At 37.8% G+C, this 22,713-nt stretch overlaps 1 protein-coding gene across 3 annotated transcripts; it reads left to right on the forward strand.

The window, feature by feature from the left end:
* Window positions 1-58: 58 nt before the first annotated feature.
* On the forward strand, window positions 59-10,309 carry LOC113529530 (glucoside xylosyltransferase 1). Of its 3 annotated transcripts, none has more exons than XM_034307700.2 (8): window positions 59-379; window positions 1,427-1,543; window positions 1,802-1,997; window positions 3,026-3,157; window positions 3,428-3,679; window positions 4,179-4,302; window positions 4,640-4,812; window positions 8,045-10,309. In XM_034307700.2, exons 1-8 carry the CDS (start codon window positions 207-209, stop codon window positions 8,204-8,206), a joined length of 1,329 nt encoding a protein of 442 aa, XP_034163591.1. In that variant the 5' UTR covers window positions 59-206; the 3' UTR covers window positions 8,207-10,309. The 3 variants fall into 3 exon arrangements, with proteins under 3 accessions (XP_034163591.1, XP_034163592.1, XP_034163593.1); XM_034307701.2 differs by having other exon boundaries at window positions 1,451-1,543; XM_034307702.2 differs by lacking the exon at window positions 1,427-1,543.
* The last annotated feature ends 12,404 nt before the right edge of the window (window positions 10,310-22,713 follow it).

Below are 22,713 nucleotides of genomic sequence, written 5' to 3' on the forward strand. Positions count from 1 at the left end.
GCATGTGTGCTGGTGTTGTATTTGTGTACACTGTGGTGAATGCACTGGTGCAGCAGTGTGCTAATGCGCTAGCAGTAATGTAGCAGGCCTAAGCTCCAGTAGGACTAGGAGATGGTCACTTCTCGCGTCGTAGTTAGCTACACGTTTATTCCAGAGCCGTCAACCATGACGTGACTTTCAGTCTCACTGCTTCTTGTGCTCAGAAAATGCGTCGACACGTTCGCCTTGTATCCGTGTGTGTGATATCAGTGTTCGTGTCGGTGCTGTACGTGTTCGAGCAGCTCGCGTCCTCTCTGGAGACCGAGGCCGGGTGGCGCGAGCCGCTGGCGGAGCGAGGCGCGCGGGCAGGAGGCCTCAGCCAGCCTCACTCCGACCACAGGTACCGCTAGCCACTTAGCTAGCTACCAACAAACCATAACCTAGCATATAGTCTGTATCTGCTCTTGCTGTTAAAAGATACCGGAGTTATGAACTGTGTCGGAAGTAAAGGCTGGTTCCCAGTAAAAGATTATTATTATGTTATTTTATCTTATCTTATTTTACAGAACTTGTCTAGCAATGGTTAGCTAGCTAGCCTACCTAGTATCTAGTATGCTAACATGTAGCCAGTTCCTCAGTTGTTTAGCTGGCATGCTGCACGTAATCTTACCTATTAATATACTTTAATGATATATGTATATGTAGTTTGGGCGAGTTTTAAAAAGTGCACACAGCTAGCTAATTAACACAGCACATGAAATTAGACGTGGGACAGTAAGGTGGTTGGCCAACACTGTATTACACAGACTAATACACATTTACAGTAAATTTGCAAACGTCTATCCTATATATAGTCTGAGTTATTCTTGCATGCTTGTCAACACCACGATTACCATGACAGCTCTGTCACCATACATGCACCTCAAGTTTGTATTTGCATTTCTGTTTCAAACCTAGTGAGTGTGTGGGCTGGCAGTTTGGTCTGGACCAGATCTTTCACTATGAAGCTTTGCTTTGCCCATTAATGGACTTATGAGAAGCAGAGCTGTTAAAGAAAGGAGTGTCAGATTGTAATCCAGGAAGGCAGAAGCCCTAGAGAAATATGGACACCAACTTCATCCCCTTGGTCATTAGATTCAATTTGTTTAGCACTTTTAATAATGGACATTGTCACAAAGCAGCTTTACAGAAGTATATAAAGTCAGGATATAAATTTTAAATGTATGAATTGATCCCTAATAAGCAAGCCAGAGGCGCCAATGGGAAGAAAAAACTCCCTGAGATGATATGATGAAGAAACCTTGAGAGGAACCAGACTCAAAAGGGAACCCATCCTCATCTGGGTGACACTGGATAGTGCAACTATAAATAAATAGATGATGAATCAGATGTGTTAGATGAGGTATAGCACTAAACTCTGAAGTGCTCTACATCACGCCTGATGTAGAGCTTATTTTTCTCGTTCTGTCAGGTGTAAGTCAATGTCTGTCACACACTGGAATCCCTATTGGAGACTGCCCCGTGATGTTTGTGGAAAGAACTGCTTTATGGAGTCGGCTCGTAGGTAGGATGGGTTGACTTGAACATTGGTTGCGAGTTTAGATTATAGCCATCAAAGTTAGATTGACATTTGTTTGAACTCTAATCCAGGTATCCTCAAAATCTTGTTTGTCTCTTGTCCTTCCCCATCAGTGCTAAGCACCTTACCTGAAAGGAATGACCACATGGCCCTTGATCTTCTTTTCAACTTGTGTGTCATCTCACCATCTCTAATTAGATATGCACCAGCTCACCAGCTCGTCTGTGTTGTGCTCTTCTGCAGGTATGCTGTGGATAAGACGTCATCCGTGGTGCTTGAGGTGGACAGAGCTGAGCCAGTCAGGTTGGCGGTGGTGGCATGTGGCCCCAGGCTGGAGGAGACTCTCACCATGCTGAAGTCTGCGGTTCTCTTTAGTCACAGAACTCTACACTTTCACATCTTTGCTGAGGATGACCTACATTCTGGCTTCAGAGATGCTGTGAGTTCAGTGCTTACATTTCTCTCAAGGTGTTTTTTTTTTTTTTTTAAATGGTTTTTAGATGAACAGACAGACTTTACCCTAACAGGCAAATGATTGACTGTAACAAAGCACAGTGTAAAAGCAATTTCAGGCTGTAGTCATGTTAAAATACATGTCTTCATATGTGAGGTTATTTAGACAATTGCAGTTTCTTTTGGGCTGAAAGTAATTATCGTAACGCTATTCAAGCATGTTTAGTTTTACCTGGGGAGCTACTGTAACTGAAGTAAAATCCTCAACTTTAATCTAAATAATTATTTAGATGAAAAAAAAATTCAAGAGCAAATTATCTTGTAGGTTTTACACACCATGCACCCTCAGGAACAGTCGTTTCAATGTTCAGATCAACTTCACTTGAATGCAATAAGCAAATTGTTAGTAGACCTTGCTTTGCACAAATCTTTGAATACCACACCTAGTGTGAAATGCTGACATGCACATCCAAGCTATGACATTTCAGTCAAGCTATGACATACAGTATGTGTAGTCTTTCGGGCAAATTCATCCACCCGGTGTTTATAGTGCTTATTTTGATAATGAATTATCCCAAATTACTGATTACAGAATGTTCTTTTAAAAAAAAAAAAGAAAAAAAGAAAAACTCATCCTCATTTATTTAGTTCACTTTAGTTCACTGATAAAAATATATATATAGATATATACATAGATATAGATATCTTTCTCAAAACTAATATATATATGTGTATATATATATATCTTTCTCATATATGAGCAGATATGATAGAAGTTAGATGTACCAAAATATGAACCCTGGTTAGCCTTCAACTACAAAGAGATTTTCTTTGGAGCTTCTCTGAAAAGTTCATGAGTGCCACCGTAGTCTTACTTCATCTTTTGCTATCAGTGGACCGTAGGACTTTCTATGATCTAGATATAAAATGGCAAAAGAGAAAAAAAAAATCTAATTTGGTTGTGCAAGGATGTGTTAATGATTCAGTGTTGTCACTGTGTCTGTTCTCTGCCAGTTGGAGTCGTGGCCAGTAAGGTTCCGTTCTAAATTTAACTACACTACCTACCCCATCACCTTCCCCAGTGATAATGCCAAGGAATGGAAGAGACTGTTTAAACCCTGTGCTTCCCAAAGGCTTTTCCTGCCTGTGAGTATATTTTTTCCTCCCTCAATCCTGGTGATCTGGGTGTGGACCTAGACATCATTCTTTCATTCCACTCAGTCTGCTTGAAGACAACAAGAACAGAGATTATGCAAACATATACAGATCAGGTTCACCTTTGCACATGTCTGCTGAATTAAGCAGAAGGATTAAGCAGCTCATTTGAATTGCTTGTATTCCTAAAAAATAAAATATTTGTAAAAACTGGTCTGAGGTCAGCAGTTGAACATTGCTGGTATTTTTTGTTTTTCTTAGCTGATCCTAACTGAAGTGGATTCTCTGCTCTACGTGGACACAGACATCTTGTTCCTGCAGCCAGTAGAGCAGATCTGGAACTTTCTCTCCCAGTTTAACAGCAGTCACATGGCAGCCATGGCACCTGAGCACGAGGAGCCAAGAATCGCCTGGTATAACCGTTTTGCACGGCACCCATATTATGGCAAAACTGGTGTCAACTCTGGAGTCATGCTTATGAATATGACGCGCATCAGAGCCAAACGCTTCAAGGTACATAAGGTTATGTGTGTGTTTGTATGTTTTGTGTGTTTGGTTTTATTTTGGTCATTTGTACATGAGATTAAAGAAGCCAGTTTTGTGTTTTAAGACACATCTAAGATGAGAACAGGGATTTTAATAATTGTTCCACCAGCAGAGGTCACTGTTATTCTGCTGGTTAGATTCTCAGATTTCCTCACTGTTGAAAGTGTTTCATCATGCTCTCCTACTTTAAATAGGAAGAAGCAAAATTAATTTAAAACATGTAGACATATCATTGTCAATTCAGCCAGAAGCCCACAAAATAATGATGAAAAAAAAGTAAAAGCTGTGTATTTTATTTGCTTGTGATGCTCACTGCTCCTCAGATCATCCAAATGTTAATCACTATCAGGAAAACTACAAAACTTAATTAGGTTTGTAAATCACAGTTTTGGAGTAAACACTGTTTACTATGACATTGTTTCTGAAAAAGGATCGATAAAGTTTTTTTTCTGCATCGTTTGAACAGAATGATATGACAACAGTTCACCTGAGATGGGCGGAGTTGCTTATGCCACTACTACAGAAATACAAGCTCAACATTACATGGGGGGACCAAGACCTCCTTAACATCATATTCCACTACAATCCAGGTACATTATCATCACATGTACTGTGTAAACCTTGAACTCAACTTTTTAACAAGCTGCTGCTATTTAAATTGAATTATGCATTTTACAGATGTAGTTTGTCACCGAAACCTGTTGCTAATCTGGGACAGAAAATAGCATGGTAATTATCAGTCTCAGACTCAGTATCAGACTGCCACTCTTAAGCTAATTATTGATTTCCAAATTACTGTAAACAGATGTATACACTAGATGGCAAGAACGCAACTTTCCTCAGGCAATGCTTGAATAGCACCTGTCACCTTAGGACAGATGTATAAACACACGCATGTCATTTGACTACTGATTAAATGCCCCACAGAAAGCCTGTTTGTGTTCCCGTGCCATTGGAACTACCGCCCAGACCACTGCATCTACGGCAGCAACTGCGCTGCTGCTGAGCAACATGGGGTTTACATTCTCCATGGCAATCGAGGTGTTTACCATGATGACAAACAGCCTGCGTTCCGAGCCATTTATGATGCCATTCAGAAAGTAAGCTCTTGCTTAAAAAATCTGGTTAAACTTCACAAACAGTGTCATGAAAAAAAAATGTGTAGATTCTTACATAGCTGTACTGTTTAATAACATGAGTGCGAAGTATCATGCTTTTTCATTATTCATCATGCAAGCTTGCATCAAAGCAGGCTAAAACCTAATTAAATGTGGTTAATTTGTAAAAGGCCATATTGAAGTTCCTTCAGGCAAATGCTTGCACCAGCCTGGCTAGCTCTGTTGTTCTTCGTAATGGAAGCACAGTATGGGCTGAAAAATGAAGGGATCGGGAATTGTTCCTGCAAGTATTTTTCAGATAGAACACCTGTGCTTGTAGCCCTGTGGGCTTTTGTTGGTCTGCCACATCAACTCTCACTCGACATTATCATTTCTTCTTGTTTCCACCCCAACCCTTTCAACTCAACCATGCGTTAAACCATGCAGGGTTTTACAAATTCATTAACAACTTCATATTACTGTAGCAAATAGAGCATCATCTGTTATCCCTCCGTATGAAGAGAGGTCTTGTCAGTACTAAGTTCAGCTGCCTGTTTTGGAATTTGTGTGGCATGGTGATTTCTGGATACTTCTAAACTTTAACATCTGTGTGGTTATATTCCCAGGTTGAGAGGATTTGCTTTGGAATGAGTGGGAGCGTTTGCTCTGTAGCTGAGGGCTAGAAATCAATAGCTCTGTTAACTTAGACTGCCAGCCTGCCAGCGCCATCATGTTCTGGACTTAATCTCTGTCGGCCTCATCAGGGGCAACGATCGCTCCTAATGCGCTAATCTTTAAAGCCAACGCTCCCTTCTTCCTCTCTCCATTCCTTCTCTTCCTCAGCATATCCCTCCCTCATTCGTCAGGGTTTGAGGTTTGGGGAGTCACTTTTTTCTCCCTTTGTCTTGTAGCGAGTGGTCAATCTTTTTGTTCATTTTATCAGCAGAGGGAGAGAGAGAAAGAGTCTGAGTCTGTGTCTCTGGTCATTACGGCCAGGCAAGACCTCTTTGCCCTTGACAGAGGAGGAAGCATTTTGGACCATTAGCTAAATGAGGTCTGTCATTAGTTGAAGCCCGTGATTCAACTGAGTGCTGTGTGTATGGCAGGCCAAGCCCACATGCACTGTTTGGCCATGCAGAGTGTCTACAGAAAAAAAAGTGGGGGGGTATCGCAGTGAAGTTTGGAGTAGCTTTAAAATAGCCGTGATATTGTAACCTAACGTCTGCCACACTTGGTTTAAAAGTGTCCTTTTCCAGTTACCTTCTTCCACCAAATCTGTACTCCTATTCTTCTTCCTTGTCTCTGAGTGCACAAGGCCTCAGGCCACCATGTATCTCATGATAGCATATACTCCCTATAGACACACTAACAGAGACAGGAGTTCAGCTGGCAGTAAAAGACCCCACCATTACTGTGCCAAACCTCACAGAAGCACTATAAAATCTTTAGTACCGATGTTTCGTTTGGGACTGAGAGAAAGCAAGGCAGCATCCAGCACCTCCACCCTTCCGATAAAAATCAATAGGAGACAGTAAACTCGGCTTCTTCAAGGCATGATGTGTGTTCTATCATCGATAATAAAAAAATTGCACTTTTTAGTGATATCATACCAAACAAGAGCACAAAGCAAATGAGGCCTATAAAAAGGTTATTTAATTTTATTTACTCTGCAGGTTATAACAGCATGCTTTCTTATTAAAAAAAAAAGATTAAAGAGGTATATATAGAAAATTGAGAGGACTGCAATTAACCTGTGACCTTGAGTTATAGAGAAAGCCTTATATTTATTTATTTCTGTGGCCAGAACTGGAGGAATCTGGGCAGAAGACATCTGCAAACCCCTAAGCTATTGTAGATGGGTTCTCATTATAAAAATTATATTTTGAAAAACAGTATCTATTTAAGAAACAGTATTGTTAGAAGCCAAAAGTTAATAACAGCTTTACTTTTTGCCTTTTCATATTTACCAACTCGGGTACAGCGCACTTCACAGGTACTCTGCTACTGAATCATTTTCTTTTTCATGACACATTTTTCCCCCAAGCTCCTCCTGCCTTGTCATTAGTTAGGAGTTTTTCGCTGCAGTTTTATGCAATTGTTGATTGGTTACTTGTAATTAGTTCTCTAGTGATTATCTCACTGTACTGCATGGATTGTATTATAAATGTGAAAACAAGTCTCGCAAAATGCTGGGACTGAGAGATGTGATGCTACACTTCAGGATATTATATAATATGAGAAACATTACATTAACTGTTTGTAACAATCTTGGCAATACATCGATTAGAGCAGGGTTTCTCAAACATTTTTTTAGCCAGGGCCCTGTTAAGTAAATTCCATGGATCCCCCCTGTACAGATACATTTCATGAATATTATTCAAATGCATAGAATAGTGTTTTTTTTTGTTTTTGTTTTTGTTTATTTGAATTTATTAAGTTGACATTATTTATAGTTATTTATAGGCTACTTGTTGTTGAGGGTTGGATTAAATTCAGTCAATTAAATTGACCAGTCAAACAGACTAATTGCTCTAAGAATACAATAATAAATATAATACTGATTTCTACTGCTGTAATTAAAAAAAAAAAAAAAAAATCACTGACTATCCTTCATGGATCCCTGGGGGTCCCCGGATGCCACTTTGAGAAAAACTGGTTTAGAGAACACAGCAGACCCAGGGTAAGTGGGTCATGCTCGCACATGCTCAGCTCACTGCTCAGAGAGACAAAGATCACATAAATAAGATCACATAAATATATGTGTGTGATAACAGGGCTCAGGTCAGCATTACTCCTTTTGCTTGTTCCCAAACACCTCCCTCGCAGTGCAGACCCATGCCAAGCCACACCTCACCTTCTACACCTCACCTTCTACACCTCAACTACCAGCACCTGATTAAAAGATTAAAAGAGATTAAAAAACTCACTCCCATAACTACATACCTTTCCTATTGGTTTCACTGTAGTAATTGAATAATTCATAGATACTGAATAGTGTTCTTTGAGAGGATTACTTAACTTAATAGTAACTTAATAATAATTAATAATAACTTAATAATAATTAACTTAATAATAAGCTGCTGCTATTATGGGGCTAAATGCTAATGGGGTTTAAAATAGGTTTTGCACTGTGCTTTGTAGTCATATTGCAGAATCATTTTATCTGTATGATGAAAGCTGTAGAACAGGTCTGACATTCTTTTCTTTTTTTTTTTTTTTTTTTTTTTTTTTGCAGTACCCCTTTGGAGAAGATGCAATCAATTTTCTACTTAGGCCTCTAGAGGAGAAACTAAAGAATACCATGCATACATACTGTGGAAGATCCAGTCACCTTTTCACTAAGAAATTACAGGAGAGCATCAGAAACCTACAGAATGACAATCACAATGCAAGATGATCCCATCCAGCTCAGCCCATGTGAGTTAGTCAAATCTACAGTGTTGCTAAGGAGAAGTGAACAGTGGTTCAAATCGGGTTGTCCTGATAGTCCCGTATGAATGAAAAGGAGGTTGAAATGAGGCACTGAGATCACTTTTACATATAATCAAGAAGAGCCAAATGTGACAGTCCAACATTTTTGTTTTAGAAACAACTCCTCACTACAGTCCTGTTTCCCTTTTTTTTTTTTTTTTTTTTTAATCAGCAGCTAATGATGATGCTAAATAAATGTGTTGGTACTGCAGGCTGTAACATTAGGAAGCATGGAATGCAGAGTAAAATTTCATCACCTTAAACATTAAGCCTTATTTCTACCCAGGGATTGTTAAATAAAATTTGTCTGCTGACTTGAGTTCAGTTTTATTAATAAGAATTTATTTTTCTGATGTTATTGTAAGATTGCTGGTTTTTATGATTAGAAAATGAGCCTAACTAAACCTTTGTGTAAATGAGCAATAATGTTTTAAACTAATCATTGGATTTAAGAGGTACGAATGATGACATACATGCGTCAGCTAAGCCTACTAACTTACAGATATGAGATCACAACCTAAAAGATAATGAAGCTCTGACTCTCACTGGTCAATTAAGAACCAAGTATTTGTATTCAAGTACTCGTATTCACTTTTTAGTGTCACAACTTAATTTTCAGGTGATTAACGATTTCATGTTTTAACAGATGACCATATCATCAAGGGCTTGGCCAAATCTTGCGTTAATAATTGTTTAACTGTGTACATAAATACACACTACAGGTATTTAAAAACATATAATGGTGTTCTCCCAAATAAGATTATTAGGGGTCTGAGTGCAAAAGCCCTATTGTTTTTGTTAAGATTTTTTTTATTATTATTTTAATTCTCTCTTGAAATGAGATTGTATGCAAAGATTGTGAAGCATTGAAACACCAAATTTGGCATATAGGTACAGTCAGTATTCTACCGCTACTCCAAAAGAGGGAGAAACATTGGCCTTGATGGTGGTGTTATAATGTAGTGTTTAATGTTTTCTCCTGAACAGGGGAGTCCCTTTGCCAAAAATTGCCATTTGGGCCGCTTAGATTGTGAGCTAATTTATCAATCTAATATGTTTACGAACATAAGCAGTTCTCTGTAATCTTAAAAAAAATTGACCGGTGTTATACAGAGATGATAAAAGAGCAAAAGTTATTAAAATACTAATACACAAACATGAGAGTGTTTTTTTTTTTTTTTTTTTAAATAAGCAACATAGCAGAACAGTGGGTTCATCACAATATTAGACCTACAGGTTCTTAGCTTTGATTAGTGAACTCTAATGGTTTGAACAGTGTTTAAGCATATTTCTGCTTTTGTTTTTTGTTCACACTTTGCTGAATGTTTAATATAACACTTATTTTGGTACCATGCCAATATTCTTAATATTCTACACTATGTTCCCTTGGACTTAAAGTCTCATGTGGCATTGTTTACACTTAATAACAATTAATAATTAAATAAATAAATAAATAAACCTTCACTACTTGATAAGCGGTCACCCAACAGCTTTATAAAATGATTTCTTATCAAAAATACTTTGTTGATAAAAGTTCCTGAAATGTGTTCCAGAATTGTTTACAGAACTAAAGGAGCTACAAAAACTTGTTTAACTTCTCAGCCACTTTTCCAGATGCAGATTAAGCGTGAAATTGAAACTTCATTTTAGATTCACTGGGTCTGTAAAGAAAGTCACAGACTAGCTATAATCAGAGCCAACTCTTAAGCATTTGCTCTATTCTACATTAAATATTGAGTGATGAACCAGAGTGCATACTGATCATACAGCAGAACTTGGACATTTTGTTACCATCCACATCCACCATGCCTGCTGAATAACTGTGTGTAATTTTGATGTACAACATATCCATAATATTAGGCAGCGAATTCTTTTCTAAATGTACAAAATATTTTATATTGTTTGATTTGCAGTCATTTAATGTGATCATGAATATTGTTTATTAATGTTAATAGTGGTACCTTTGCTGAATGTAAATGTTTGTATGATGCAGTATATTTTTGTAATAAACATTGCACTTTTAATTATTTTTCCGTCTTCTGGGTCTTAAAGTGATTGGTGTGGGTGGAAAAACTTTTTCTGTGCTTTAAATCTAACTACGCTGAAAAGTTCATTGCAAATGCCAAACTATGATTTAGAATAAAATACATGCTGTTCTTAGACGCACTCGTTTCATACCATCCATCAGGCTGCACTTCACTTCATATCTTAACTGTGCAGTAGAAGATTTAGATGAAAAATATGCAGCAAATGTAGATCCAAGTTCATCCAAAGTGTCATATTGTATCCCCAGTGTGTCAAGCCTCTGACTCTCCATGCAGGAAGGGATTAATTCTGCTCCTGCTTTGAGTGAAAATATCTCCCACCCAAAGCCTTATTAATTTAACACAGCTTTTAGTTTCATGGGAGGTCTCAATTACAATAAGCTTTTCTGTAATTATCAGCTTTCCACCTCCTCTTTCAAACCCAGTGGGCTGCTAAGGGCAAGCATAAATGCTAAATGCCTCCAGCTTTACTGGTCAGAAATGGGGCCTTGCCAAAGGGGGGATTTTCATTGCTTTCCTAAAGTAATTATACAAATGCAGAGGAAGGATAAACCGGAATAATTCAAATACCTTGAAGTCAAAGCATTTAAGAAGATGATTTCCTCAGAATATCCGCTTCCGATGAGAAATAATGATGTGTTAGGTGATGTATTGGAGCTCTTTGGGGCAAAGAAAGCTCATTCTATTTCATTTTACGTGATACTGCCCATAGGATAGTCCTCTTAACACTCGTGTATAACGCCGATTGCAATGGCCCTTTGAGGCACACTGTAGAATAAATCAATGGAAGAGAAATGACCCAGTTCATTGAAAATCCAGCTGGTGATGGAGTACATGATGAGTTGCTTTAGGAAGAAAATGGCTGATTGAGGATGTTTTTTGTAATTGTGCTTTCTGTGCCACATAAGGTAGCACACTTTAATTCTTCCAGAATGGGTAAACTGTGAACACAAATTTCCCTGAGTGTCAAATCGAAGTCAATTAAATTGAGGTATATAAATGGCAGCCTCTGTTCACATAACCTCTAAGTTTACATAATTGAGGCTGTTTGAAAATGAATAATTTAACCTAGTGTGGTGTGTTTTGTAGAATCATAAAACAGTACCACTTGAAATAAAGTCAGAAGTAAGTGGTGGTTGAAAAGAATCACGCTGGTCCTGATGAAAAGGCAGGAACCAAATAGGACCACGTACAGTGAGCACTGAAAATCTGAGATTTGTTTTTTGTTTAAAACTGTAAATAAACAGAAAATTTAGAATTGGAATTTTGGAAAATTTTACACAAAGAAAAGTTATGAAGAGTAAAATTTAAAAAATGTTTCATACTTTGATCATCAGACTTGTGGAATCCATGCCAGCTCGAGTACCTGCTGCCATTAAACAAAAATATAGCATATACGTATATTTTTTGGAAGCTCATAGTCTTGTTAGTAGTTTATCAGTACTCATACTGGACAAAAATTTTGGAGTGGTGACTAGTTATGGACACAAGTAGTTGGATAATTCAGTAGCCATTATCAACCACCTATATGAACAGAGAAAATACTATTCAAAATGCACAAACAAAACAGCATATACACTATATGGCTAAAATTGTGGGCACCCGACCATCACACCCATGTGTGCTTGTTGAACATCGCATTCCAGATTTACTCCCCCTTTGCTGTTGTAATAATCTCCACTCTTTTGGGGAAGCCTTTCCACTAGATTTTGGAGTAAAACTGTGGGGATTTGTGTTCATTCAGTCACAAGAGCATTAGATAGGTCAAGCACTGATGTCGGGCGAGGATGCCTGGGGCGCAGACAGCATTCATCCCAAAAGTGTTCAGTGGGGTTGAGGTCAGGGATCTGTGCAGGCCACTCGAGTTCTTCCACTCCATCCTTGGCAAACCATGACTTCATGGAGCTCGCGTTGTGCACATTGTCGTGCTGGAACATTTGGATCTCTTAGTTCCTGTGAAAGGAAATTGTAAAGCTACAACATAAAAACACAGTCTAGACAAATCTGTGCTTCCAGCTGTGTGGCAGCAGTTTGTGGAAGAACCACATAGGGGTGTGATGGTCAGGTGTCCACATACTTTTGGCCATACAGTGTAGCTTATTTTACTTATGAAACTGTGTATAGTGCTGTTTCTTGATTACATCATTGTGCTTGATAATTGGTTGTCCTGCACCCATTGCTTTAATCTTAGTGAAAATCGGGCCACAAAATACAACAAAAGGGGCAGGGCAGTCGTGGCCTAATGGATAGAGAGCCGGAGCGTCGGACTTGCAACCCGAAGGTAAACCTGAAGGTCGTGGGTTTGAGTCTCAGGTCCAGCAGGGATTGTAGGTGGGGGGAGTGAATGACCAGCGCTCTCTCCCACCCTCAATACCACGACTGAGGTGAGATCCTTGAGCAAGGCACCAAACCCCCAAACTGCTCTCCGAGCACCGCAGCAAAAAAAAAAAAAATGGCTGCCCACTGCTCCGGGTGTGTGTGTTCACTACTGTGTGTGTGCACTTGGATGGGTTAAATGCAGAGCACAAATTCCTAGTATGGGTCACCATACTTGGCCACAAGTCACTTCACTTCAAAATACACATTTTATGGGCGCATATATATATATAGCAATTAGGAAGTGATTTGGGATTGAGCCTTGATGATGGTTGATTTTATGTAGTGTAAGAGGTGTAAAAACAAGTAAATAGTTATGTAAGGAATAAAACACAACAGGGAATGTAGTTACAGGAAAATAATCAACGACAAGGTGGTGTGATGTGGCCAGATGCAAAACGGAGTTACTATTACAAACCCAAAGTGCTATTTTCCAATAATAACACGTCCTAAAAAGATTTATTCCTCTTCTACCACAGCAATGTGTCAACGATTACCAGTTTCAGTTTATTAATGAATGGCACATCATGCTTTTTAACCATTTATAGTTACATTTAATTGAAGTTCTCTTTCCAGCATCATGCTTTTCTCTCTCTTGATGTGAATAAGTCGAAAAAACACAGTTTATCATGTTACTGAGAAATTGGAAAGCACATAATCCTCTTTCCAGAAGACTTATTAACTGTTTCAGTGTGCAGCCTCACTGCATCAATGATGAGAAGTTTTTCTTTGTTAAATAACAGCACGGTTTATTATTAGCCTTAGATCTACTTAGATCAAGAGTTCACCATACAAGTCCGTGTGAATGAGCTGTTACTGTAGAAATAACGACATGTTAGTACGAGTGCATTGATATAAACTTGTGATTTGAATTAGAGCCGGCACTTCTGTCCAAGCCGTGCTGTTACAGAAAATTAATCAACACTTTCTGACCAATGAGATTTGAGAATTCACCTGTGCTGTGGTACAAAACATATTTAAGATAACTGTGTCTATTTTATCAGTGTTGTTTTCCTGGTGACTGTAGAAGGCAATCAGTTGTCTGCATTATTCTTTTAGCTCCACCCCTGTGTTTTCATTCAGTACTCTTGCTAAATGTTTGCACAGGCAATTCAGCACATTTTTTCACTCTCCTGTGGAAAAACAACAACAACAACAACATCAACAACAATAATCACCACACTATGCTGGTCTGGCTGTCACTTTGATGACTGAGCTGTAACTGGGGAAAAGAGGGATGGAAGAGGAAGCTAACCTGTTAGAGAGAGAGAGCGATTTATTTTTGACTGTCTCTCCTTCAGATAAATAAGAGATTTTGCTTGTATTGCTGAAGCACGAATAATTGTGCTGAAACTTTGAAAGAAGGGAGACAAGTGATGACTGTGCATCTTAATAAAGAAGGTGGCAACTTGCTGTATCTTGCTGTCATCTTGTTGTATCTAACATGCAATAATCACAACTAATATAAGAGAAGCACATTATCAAAATGTTACTCATGGCACAATATGTTCCCATGGACAATATTATGAAGTCCATGACACTTCATTAGCTTTAATGTGGGTAACATCTGTTACTTTATTTGCATGACAGTGAATAGAAAGTCACTGATTGTGAAGTGCTAAATTACTCATTTGCTTACAAGTCACTACTCAATCCTTGTTGTGCTTTCTTTCACTAATTGCTAACATTATACTCAGAATTTATGAGTGTTCAGATTGTTACTTTCTTCACTCAGGGTTGCCGAGACTTTGATTATTGCTTTGTTGCCTTTGCCTATATGCCATATCTTTCTTTGATAGTAATGTGCAACACAACAGGAAAATAAGAGAAACATTCAACATTGAGGTTTATGATTCAATTGTAACGAAAATGTCAGCCTGATTCATCATCCAAAACATTTAAGTAATGGTTTCTCTATTATCCGCACCAAAAGAGTATCAATCATTTAAATTGACCTTTTGTCTTTTATGTGGTGAATGGTTCTGTGTGAAGTGGACCAGTCCCAATGCCTCGGGGCCACTGTCAGAAATCAATGGGACACACAAATATTCCCAGACAATACTATTCATCATGATTCAATATTTGCTCTCACATTTATTGTATTTGTGAGGCAGTGGTAAATAACCCAGTGAGTTTTGAGGATGATTTATGAATCTTGGATTCTAATTATAGATGACAGGAATATTTGTCCTCAGTAAAAAAAATCAGTAAGTTATTACCATGCCTCATACATGGATAATAGCTTAAATGTGTCTAAGTCGATTTTTGTGCTTTTTTTCCTAGTATTTGTTCTAAAAGTTTGACGGTGGTGTGGCTGGACACTTTATATCCCAGGGTGACTGTGTTACCTTCTGGCTCTCCCTGTCATAGCTAGTCTTGCCGGAGTCCCTGCTTGCAATCTGCACACAATGTACATTGTCCTTAACCATTACATGACAATAATTATATCTAATAATGTGTTTCTCTCTCTCTATCCCTTTCTCTCTTTCTCTCTCTCTCTCTGTCGAGCTACTACTCCTCAGATATCAGTGATCCTGACCCCTTCTGCTCTCCGGACCTGCCTGATCTATCCTGATGCCCTACTTCTGGCTGGAGTTCTCATCGCTTGGAAGCCACCTGCTGTTGCTTAGGATAGCCAAAAGATACATGAGATTACTCTGGATGGTACCACTTACAATGCTACACTGGCTTAGTACTACAATTGCTTTAGGACTGCAATGGACAGTTTTGCACTCAAGTCTCCCTCAGTGAACAGTTGATAACTTCAACAAAATAGACATCATATGAATCCCTTTTAAGTCTGGCACTTGAAGGTTGTTTTCACACTTATGTTTTTTTTTTTTTTTCAATTCGCAGTCGTTTGAGCCCAGACTTTGGTAAGATTGGTGAAGTATGAACATCGTTTTCAAGCCAGGGATCCAGAGATCCAATTCCTGGTCCTCTTGAAAACGGTGGTCTTGGGTTTGCTTAAAGCTGCTTTGTGGCAATGTCCATTGTTAAATGCGCTATACAAATAAAATTGAATTTAGCTGAATTCTACTGAAGCATCAGGTATGGAAGCTACCTGTTCTTGACATTACAACATGTCACGTTACTTCCTGTTTCAGGTTTTGTGATGCTGTGGAAAGGTTATTATGGTTTTTGACGTATAAAACCAGACTTGACTAGTTCACCTTTGTGGTGCAAATGCTTGCACTGAAAAAAAAAAAAAACCCTGTATGTCTTGTACCGGGCTGCACGGCAAAAATCTGATATGAGAACAACTTATTGTTTTGCAGGAACTCCTGCACGGAAGAAATTCTTGTAATGAATGACCAATGAGATTTTATGACCAATGAGATTTGAGAATTCACCTGTGCTGTGGTACAAAACATATTTAAGATAACTGTGTATATTTGGAACCTGTCCTGGGTGCGGACTTAAGCGTTCAGACGAGGTGTGAAAACTCCCTAGTTTACCGAAATGGGTACTGGGAAAAACTACTCTTGCATGTTTTTTTGCATTTAGTTGAACACACTTTTTTTCTGCAGGATAGGACTTCTCCCAAGTATGGCTTTGGCTGTAGCCCACGTCTGTTGGGTTAGTTGAGAACCATGGTGCCAAGGACATCTGGCACTTTTGGCAGCAGAACTGTGTGTTAAGGGTCTGTTTATTGCCCTGTTGCCTGGGATCCTGGTGACACAATAACACAGTGACCCCATTACTAATAGTACACACACTGGCAACAGCAAGACTATGTTGTCCGTATAACTCCACCAAACTCCAGAACTGCAAAGTTGTCAGCTTGCTTGGGAATTTCCATAACACGGGCAGGCCAAAATTACATCCAGGAGAGAAAGGCGAACAATCTGCACAAGTGAAATCTGTGCAGTTTGGAATTAGAAAGTCATTTCTCTATCACCAGCTTCTCTAGAAGTACATTCAGTTACATCTGCAAGAAGGTCAGTCAACATAAGCATAAAGAATTTCTTCACTGAGATCAAATCCCATGTCTGAAAATGCAAGAATGTCTGTCTGTATTTAGCAGCATTACAAAATGTTATTAACTAGACTAATCTAACTCATTATAATGTGAACTTGTCCTCATAACACTTGGAGACTTAATTTAGTTAGAGTAGAATCCATTTTGTTGTAATGATATTATGAGTAGTTTGGATTTTGATCTTTGGTATTATGAGTGGAGAACTGCAATTTACATTTATGGTTGAATAAAGGTTCAATTGCAGCTACATATTGAACAACTTCAAGTCAAAAGTCATCACAAAAGCTCATGATGCATTTAATCATTTAATTCGTGATTAAGCTTCAAATTAACCAGTTAGTTTTGAGTAGATAAAAATGGATTCCTTATCAGCTTCTGAGCAGTATTTTTAAATATGCAGCAGTCACAACATGATAGATTGTGAGGCCAAGCTAAGAAACCAGTTAATTAAAATAAATTAACCATTCAGTGCTTTATGTTGCTGTGCTGATGAACCTATAATACAGTGGAAAGGGCACTCTATTTTGAGATATCAATTTTCTTGTATAAGTTTGTTTTATCTTCAGTAGAAAAGAACAATTTATAGGTTTCTATTAATTAAAAAAATGAAATAATTCATTTGTCCTAAAAGAAAGTAGCATACGTATTTAGTAATGGATCACGTTTCAGATAAAACCATAATGAAGGTTGTTGGGAATTACCTGCAGAACCAGAAGCAAATGTGACAGCCGAAGTCTCCGGAAGATACGGTGAGTTCTTCAAGATGTCTGAAGAAAAAAAAACCTCCCAGCTGAATTCCTTATAAATTTGCAGGACATTGTTCCTAAAAGAACTGATACTGTTTTACAGGCAAAGGGTGTTTGTGGCAAATACTGACTTCATTTACCTTTTTTTATTTACTACTCTTTATAGTCAATCTTTTATATGTAGAAACATTTCATTTCATTATTTTTGAAGTCAAGTTCGTGCCTTTTGCAAAGTACTATATATTTGCAGTATGGGAACCTGACAATTGTACCTTAACATGACTAAAGTAAAAGACACAACTGCATATTGCCAGGCCAGGCTACTTAAGAAATGACAAAAATGATAAGTAAACTGGTCTAAATGTTATAAAAAAAAACATTAAACAATAATTAATATGTATATAGGTTAATCACAGAATGCAAATTTATATATAAAGGTTGCATTCCAGATTTATTCCCCCTTTACTGTTATAATAACTTCCATCTCTCCTGCGAAGGTTTTCCACTAGATTTTGGCTGTGAGGATTTGTGTTCATTCAGCCACTAGAGCATTAGTGAGGTCAGGCACTGATGTTGGTGAGGAGGTCTGGGGTGCAGTTGGTGTTCCAGTTCATTCTAAAGGTGTTCAGTGGGGTTGAGGTTAGAGCTCTGTGCAGGACACTCGACTTCTTCCACTCCAACCTTCACACACCATGTCTTCATGGAGCTCGCTTTGTGCACAGGGGCACTGTCATGCTGGAACAGGTTTGGGCCTCTTAGTTCCAGTGAATGGAAATTGTAAAGCTACAGTGTACAAAGTCATTCAAAACAAATGTGTGCTTCCAACTTTGTGGCAACAGTATGGAGAAGGCCCATATATGAGTGTGATGGTCAGGTGTCCACAAACCTTTGGCCTTATAGTGTAGAACTTTTAAGGGTTCAGTAGGACAACCAAAGAACCTTTAATGGTTTTAATTTTGACCTGTTAAAAAAAGTTTATAATCTTGCCGCACTGACTCTTCATTTTTCCTCCATTTACGTTTAAGAGTTTTAATTGTTTTTCAGTAAACATGACAGGTATCTCAAACATGATGAATGAGGATGAATGCTAATTTACTTTGTGTGAAGGACATCCAGACAGCACCTGCGTATCTTTCAATTTCCATTATTAAGGCAAATAATCAAGTTGTAAATTAATGCATCTTTAGTTCTGCGTGATATTAGAAGTCAAAAATAGACCTCAGGCACAGCTCGTAATACAGACAACATTTCTGAATAACACTGAGTAACATTTCTCATACATTTCTATGAATGCCAGTTAAAATGCTGTACTGACAAAATTGTAAGTGAATCTCAGTGTTGGCTTAACATGCTGCTTTAAAGATATATTCAGTTTATCAAATGGCCATGGAGAAATAAACCACATTAATGTCAGCTTATTTAATGTTTAACAAACTAATTACCCTTTTTTTTTTTTTTTTTTTTAATGAACCTACAATACACTGATTAATCAACATGTACATGGCATTCATGGGAGTATCAGCCAGTGGTAACAGGAATTTGGAGATGAGGTTACATGTCCATAGCTACTTTCGATAACAGTTATGCAAATCAAGCAGCCAAAACCATGTAACATCTGATGAGATGCCTTGTAGCAGAGATTGAGAGCACACTAAACCACCTCAGGAACATCATTTGTCATGCGTCCTTTTCATTTCAGAGACACTCCATAACTAATTTTGCTGCACAACCCTCCACCACCTCCTCTCCCTTCAGCTCGTTGGCATCATTAGCATTATTTATGCATGCTCTAGGACATGGCCTCATTTGGTTGCGAGATATAGCGAGACAGTGAAAAAACTGATCACGTGCCTCACTTTTCAGCAGAGTGGTATATTTTCCAGCCAGAAAAAGTCTCTCATAAAAAAAAAAAAGTCCCTGTCAACTGCTCACAGTAGTCACTATTGTTACCAAACACACCATCATGGTAATATTTGGCTATGATCAATTTTTTCATCTGCTGATTCTCTGAACCTAAACCCTAAGATGATGGAAGATTAATTGGTGGTTTAATTATTAGTATGTCCGTAGGTCAGGATTCAGTGGATCAAAAATGACACATAACTCATGAAGAACGAAGACACTTCCTTTGAAGTTATTTGAAGTCTAAATGTTGTCACATATCTGAAGTAACTTAATTTGAAAATGAAGTTTAGGAGATTTAAGTGACCCTACAGCAGCCTCTTGAAAGAATAAACCCAATGTGTGACACTCTACACTGGGATCCAATTTGCAGAGCACTATTGATTTCTCGGCTTTCTTCTCTCCACCTAATTGAAGCTCAGAGTGAACTCAAACCATGAAAAGGGAAATCTATTCACGCCCCAACAGACTGGGCAAATAAGTAGAGGCACGACGGCCCAGAAGTAACTGAATGCTTAGGTTCCCCTGACAGTAAAGATCTCCTGCTTTAATTGAAATCTCATCACCTGTGATAGACAGAATTTAAAGCTCCAGCCGCCATGGAGAGAGATCGATGCTGCTGGAACAGGTGCCACGAGTTGCATTTGGCGTAGCGGCAGTAAATATTGAATTGAATTTGTAAGTGCATTGTACATAATTAACCTGTTAGTTTACTGGGGCAGTAATTTGTAAGACACAGGAGAATAGTAGTGTTGATGCAGCTGACTCTATTTAATATTACACCCATGTGCATTAGAAGCTCTGTGGGTACACGGGTAATATAAAGTATATACACAACATACAGTAGATTTAAAAAAAAAAAGGGCACCTAATCAGCTCAAATCATGATTCAAAATGTGTTATGGTGATGAGAGGTAGAACCTTTTGGTCCTAATTCTAAAAGATATGTTTGGTGCAAAATACACGACAGCTTATCAGACAAAAAAAACCAAAACAACACCACCATACCCATGGTGAAGCATGGTGGTGGCAGCATCACACTATGGGACTGGGGCTCTAGTCAAGAGAGAGGGAATAAAGTATAGCTCCAAATGCCAATATATTTACATTGCAAAACCCTGCAATAGGGTAGAGTAGACTTTTTTTTTTTATATCCGCTGTTATGTATTGCACAGATCATTATGTATAGTATATGCAGCAGTAATTCATATTTTGTAATATATAAACAATTCATACAGAGTGCATGAAACACTGCAATGATTCAGGTACATTTTCAGTTACTAAACTGAAGAGAAACTTGAGAAGAATTAAGATCTTGAAGCAATGATGCATGTAAACTATTATTATGAAAAGGCAAGTGAAATTAAACCATTCGTTTTTTAGCTTTCAATAACAATTTTATATTGCTTTAGCATTTACCATTCGTAGTCCAATATACTAGCTAATAAAAGGATCTAACTGCTTATCCGTCTGTAACCAGAATAGTAAATAAAAGTAAGCATTTCTGTGTGTGTGTGTGTGTGTGTGTGTGTGTGTGTCTGTGACTGCATATGTATTGTGTTAGTGTGCCTGTGTGGGAGTGCGAGCACAAAGCTTATGTTCCATGTATGCACCATCTATTGTTGCTCTGCTGTCTTGGTTTTATTCTAATTACAGTTGGACAATGGGAACTGTGTTCTCTTTTACAACACATAAGTTCAGAAGGCCAAGCCGTCCACCTCACTGTTATGAATAGTGCACAATAATGGAGCTCATCAGAGGAAGCAGTAACGAGAGAGGTCCGGACTATTTGCAGTATGGTAAATGGGTTCACTTACACTTCTCATGCATATTCAATAAGGCTTTGACAGAAGGCTTAAATAAACATGATGCAATTACTTTAGGGAGGAAATATCATTTGATATGTGAAAACCACAATATACTGAATATTGTATGGATTTCAATAATGAATAAGTAGAATCTTGTTTTTATAAAGTACTTTTTTTCACATAATGTATTTGTAAAAAAAACAAAACAAAAAAAAAAACAGTGCTGTTTATTTTCATCTATCATGTGTGAACTTTAATCTCTGATTATTCTATGGTGTTTGGGTCTCTTCTTTAAAAGACGAAGCTTTTTCTGTAAATGCGCTGTAGCATAAAAGAGCTTTGATAAATAATGGGGTGAAATACCTTGCAGTTGCACTCAGTCTATAATAAAAACCATTTCCGAGCCACGATCCACATTATTATAGGTTTTTTTATGGCCATAATAATTTAGGCTTATTACACAAGAAACTGTTTTAAAAAAAAAAGGAATGAACATTATACCAAAATTAACTGTTCAAAAATTAACCATTGAAAATAATTCAAAGTTATAAAGTAAAATCCTTTAGTGTTCATGATGATAATGGTATTTTATATGTCATTAATGTAAAACAGGGGTATAAAAGGCAGCCAAAATCTTTTCTGAATTTAAAAAATGTATACATTAATCAGAAGGCATATGAAAGTCTTTATCTTATGACTAATTTTAGATTTAGATTTATAAGTAAGTCTAATGGATAAAGCAGTTGCTCCAAATCTGTCACCAACTGAAAATGTGTACAAAAACAGGTGTACAAAATCATTCTCTCTCTTATTTCACTCATATTTCCCTTGTTTTAGATCCTTCCATTTGTCATCTTGTTTCTTTAAATATTCTTAGCAATGGCACAGATAAACTTTTTTTTCCGATCTGAAAAAAGCGGTGAACTTTAGTAACTCATCAAAGTTTTTTTTGGAGCATGTTGCGTGTCAAAAATTCCACAATAGAAATTATTTTGGATCACAGTCTGAATTGTTTAGGACTTGATAGTGCACATTGAGGTCTCAAATTTCAGGTTTCAAAAGCTTCTGAGATCAAATTTCTCACGCAATAAGACTGGCTTTATTAATGTTAACTTCCTCCCTGATACACCCGTTGATGATTTTCTCTTGAACAGAGAAAAACTGTACTGGCAGGATGAATGCAATTCTTCCAAAAAGAGTGTTTTGATGATGGTGTTGTAGAGCAGTGTCTACCATGACTCCCATAGCTGTTTAATTGGGTTGAGAGCTGGTGACTCTGAAGGTCATATCATATGATTTATATCATTTTCATACGCATCAATCCATTCACTGAGCCCTTGTTCCTTGTGGATGGCAGCGGGGTTATCCTGAAAGACATCAGTGTTTCATTATAGGATCGGGGTGGAAAATACTTGAGTAATTGTACTTTGTTACTATAAATATTATTTTGACATATTTAACCTTTACTTGAGTATTATTGAAATTTAATACTTGTACACTTCAGCAAATTTCCAAGAGAAAACTTACTCTTACTTACATTACTCCTCCCATTTTTATTTAGCTAGAGCTATCCA

Source organism: Pangasianodon hypophthalmus, chromosome 9 (assembly GCF_027358585.1).
Source record: "Pangasianodon hypophthalmus isolate fPanHyp1 chromosome 9, fPanHyp1.pri, whole genome shotgun sequence".
Taxonomy (NCBI): Eukaryota; Metazoa; Chordata; class Actinopteri; order Siluriformes; family Pangasiidae; genus Pangasianodon; species Pangasianodon hypophthalmus.

Bases quoted from the DNA above. Each gene is read 5' to 3' on its own strand.
- LOC113529530 (XM_034307700.2), top strand. From the start codon at position 207: ATGCGTCGACACGTTCGCCTTGTATCCGTGTGTGTGATATCAGTGTTC. The intron at 3,158-3,427 runs GTGAGTATATTT...TGTTTTTCTTAG, and splicing joins CCCAAAGGCTTTTCCTGCCT to CTGATCCTAACTGAAGTGGA. The intron at 4,813-8,044 runs GTAAGCTCTTGC...TTTTTTTTGCAG, and splicing joins TTTATGATGCCATTCAGAAA to TACCCCTTTGGAGAAGATGC.